At 43.0% G+C, this 3,266-nt stretch overlaps 1 protein-coding gene across 1 annotated transcript in view; it reads left to right on the top strand.

Moving 5' to 3' along the window:
* Positions 1–1,010, top strand: part of SETD2 (SET domain containing 2, histone lysine methyltransferase) — a gene marked incomplete at its 5' end in the record, with an annotated part of 4,422 nt that extends 3,412 nt beyond the window's left edge. The window contains one exon of the mRNA XM_029086496.1: positions 1–1,010. This exon is cut by the window's left edge and continues 3,412 nt beyond it. Coding sequence (XP_028942329.1) covers positions 1–1,010 — 1,010 coding nt within the window.
* Positions 1,011–3,266: the final 2,256 nt, after the last annotated feature.

Genomic DNA, 3,266 nt, shown 5'->3' with positions numbered 1-3,266 from the left:
CGGATCCGTGCCAACCTCAGAGTGACGGCGTTGACAGTACGAGTCAGGCAGACCTGACAGCAGATTCCCATGACAAACCCAACCTGGATGAGAGACTGATGTTGAAGGAGTTGATGTCCGTTGGTAGACCCGTTTGCCGACAAGACGAGCAGCCATTTTGTCTACCGGAAAGTTTTGAAAATGCTGATAAATCCCGACTCCAGATGAGCTCTTCCAAGCCGGATAGTAGGCAAGGGAAGGATGGTGGGCTTATCCAGTCTGGTCTTGGAGAGTTCTCCAGGGTGGATGGTTTTCATACAACAGAGGATGTGAGTGGTTTAAGTTGGGACTTTCCCCAGACAGAGAAGCCCAGTAGCACCTACCAACAGCCAGATAGCAGCTTTGGGGTCTACTCAGGCTACGTTTACCAGCCAGGCTCAGGAGTCTACAGTGGTTCTCAGAGTTACTGGCAAGGCAACGGTTATTGGGATGCGAGATCCACTAACAGACCTTCTGCAGTTAATTACGAACGAATTCAAGGGCAAGTCCCAGATTCTCTAACAGAAGATCATGAGGAATACGAAGAGGATGACCGTTGGGATGAGGACTCCAAATCTCATTTTCCCAGCCCCTCGAGTAAATGTCAGGTGCCTGAGCAGAAAGAAGAAGGCTCCGTCCAAGCCCATGAGATCAGCAGCAATTCAACCAAGGAACCGGTGCCTGGTGGGGAGAAAAAGGAGGAGGTGAAGATTTTGGAAAAAAACGATGTAAAAGAACGAGGTCCACCAAAAAAAAGACGCCCGGAGTTGGAGAGTGACTCTGAGAGCGACGTGGACTCGAGGGAGAAGAAGAAAATGAAATTGGAGGGAGAACAAGTGGAGTCAGCACCTCAGGACTCCTCCATGGTGGGTCGGTTGTGTATCATGGATGACTTCAGGGACCCTCAGCGCTGGAAGGAGTTTGCCAAGCAAGGAAAGATGCCCTGTTACTTCGACCTTATCGAGGAGAATGTGTACCTGACAGAAAGGTAACTGGTTATTTATTTTACCCTTTTTTTCTCTTGCCTCTCACAATTTTAGATTTTAACTTCTATTTCATTCTCTGCTTTTTTGTTTTTTAATTTATTTTTTAAATGGCCAATTAGCATAATTTGGAGGGGGGGGATGTTGCGTTCCCTACGTCTGGCAAAGCTGCTGGGTGAGGAGACAACACTTGGGCAAGTGTTCAACCTTCCATGGGTCTCTTCTCCTAAACATAAAACCCCAAATAGGCCCAGCCAGGCCACCAGTGATGAGAAGAAGCAGAAGATGGGAGACCATGGGGGAGGTTGATTTCTTTCTCTATATATTTATATCTATAAATTGATTTTGGATTTAGATACCTATTTATTTATATAATATAGATTTTATTTCTTCTCGGTCCTCTTGCAGCATCTCCCTTTCTCTAGTGTTGATTTAGGTATCAAGCAGGACTTGCACACGTGGCGTTACTGGCATCAGCACCAAGTGAACGTGTTATTCTTGTACCCGTGGTAGTTTGTAAGACTAATTAATTTTTTTCCAAGCTTTTTTGCTTAATTCTTTATCATCCACCCTTCACCTGAACTTGGTGCAGCTACAGCAGAGCCCGGTATGGCAGTGTCACCTCTGGCCTTGTGTCCCCAAATGCCAGCTCTCTCCCTTTCCAAAGACACAGGGAAATCTCTCTGAGTGTGGAAAAGATTTTGGACAAAACCATGGATGTTTCCAAAGGATTTGGTTATTTACATGTAATAATTTGTTATCTTGGATGAGTTATTTTAGATCTAACAGGTGATAATTTGAAATACCCATTGACACTGGCCCAGGTTGGCCAGAGAAGCTGTGGCTGCTCCTCCCTGGAAGTGTTCTTGGCCAGGTTGGATGAGGCTTTGAGCAACCTGGTCTAGTGGAAGGTGTCCCTGCTGCTGGCAGGGGGGTTGGGACTGGATGAGCTTGAAGGTCCCTTCCCACCCAAACCAGTCTGGGATTCGATGATCTCAGGGTACCTGTTGGCTGCAGATGATCCTTCTCCCTTTTGCACAGAGTTGTAGAATCATTTTGGTTGGAAAAGACCTTTCAGATCATCAAATCCAAGAATAAAATGGGAATATTGAACAGGAGATGATCCCTGGAAAAGAAAACCTTGAGTTTCTGAGCTTTAGGGATGATGAGGTGTTGCTTCAGGGCTCAACTACCTTTGTCCTTGCCAAAATAATCAGAGAATCATAGAATGGTTAGGATTGGAAGGGACCTTAAAGCTCCTCCAGTTCCAACCCCCCTGCCATCAGCAGGGACACCTTCCACTAGACCAGGTTGCTCAAAGCCTCATCCAACCTGGCCACAAACACTTCCAGGGAGGAGCAGCCACAGCTTCTCTGGCCAACCTGATTCCGGCTCTTAATGCGTAGGTGAGCGCTCCTCACGAGCTTCTTATTTCTGGTAAAACCTTCTGATGATGATTTAAAATCTTGCCATCTCATCTAATTTCATGGTCCTTTCTTCATCTCATGATTCCTCAAGGTTGGTTGAGTAACAGCGTTGATGCCGGAGCGTTGGGTACCAAGCGCCGGTGTTGGCCATCAGCCATCACGGCACCGGCGTGGGGGGGCACTCCACATGGACCAGTTTAAACTGGTGTTGGGGTCTTGAGACTTTCCCATGTTTTTTGTTCATTAAAATGGCTTTTTTTAAATAAAAAAAATTATAAATACATTTTAAAATGAATTATTGATTCAGAATCTGAATCCAACCACTTACTGCAGATAAAACCTGCCATTTATTTTAATCCGCATTTTTTTTTGGTCTTACTGGGATCCACACACCAAATCATTTCCCTAATTATCTCAAAGCAACTAAAATATTAATTAATAGATGCTTTTGATGCCCTACCTTCTCTGTAACTGCAATTTTCTTGGTTTGTTTTTATTTCATCATCTTATTTGACAGCAAAACAGAGTTTTAAGTAACTAAACCCTCCAATTTGCTTTATTAAAAAGAAAACTATTTTAAAATGCTATGTGCACCCAATTAGTGGTTTATTTGTTAAAATCTTAAAATATAAGTTTTCTTCTGACCTTTGGATCAATCAGTGAAACTAATTGAATATGACAGAATAGCTGAGGTTGGAAGGGATCTCTGGTGATTGTTGTATTATATATGATTACAGAATAATCATATTTATTTAGATATATATTTATTTATGTAATATAGATTTATTTATTTTCTTCTTGGTCAATATACTATTGAAATATATATAATATTATTGAA

This window comes from Antrostomus carolinensis, unplaced genomic scaffold, assembly GCF_000700745.2.
Source record: "Antrostomus carolinensis isolate BGI_N321 unplaced genomic scaffold, ASM70074v2 scaffold17658, whole genome shotgun sequence".
Lineage (NCBI taxonomy): Eukaryota > Metazoa > Chordata > Aves > Caprimulgiformes > Caprimulgidae > Antrostomus > Antrostomus carolinensis.
This window is presented reverse-complemented; position numbering and strand designations above follow the sequence as displayed.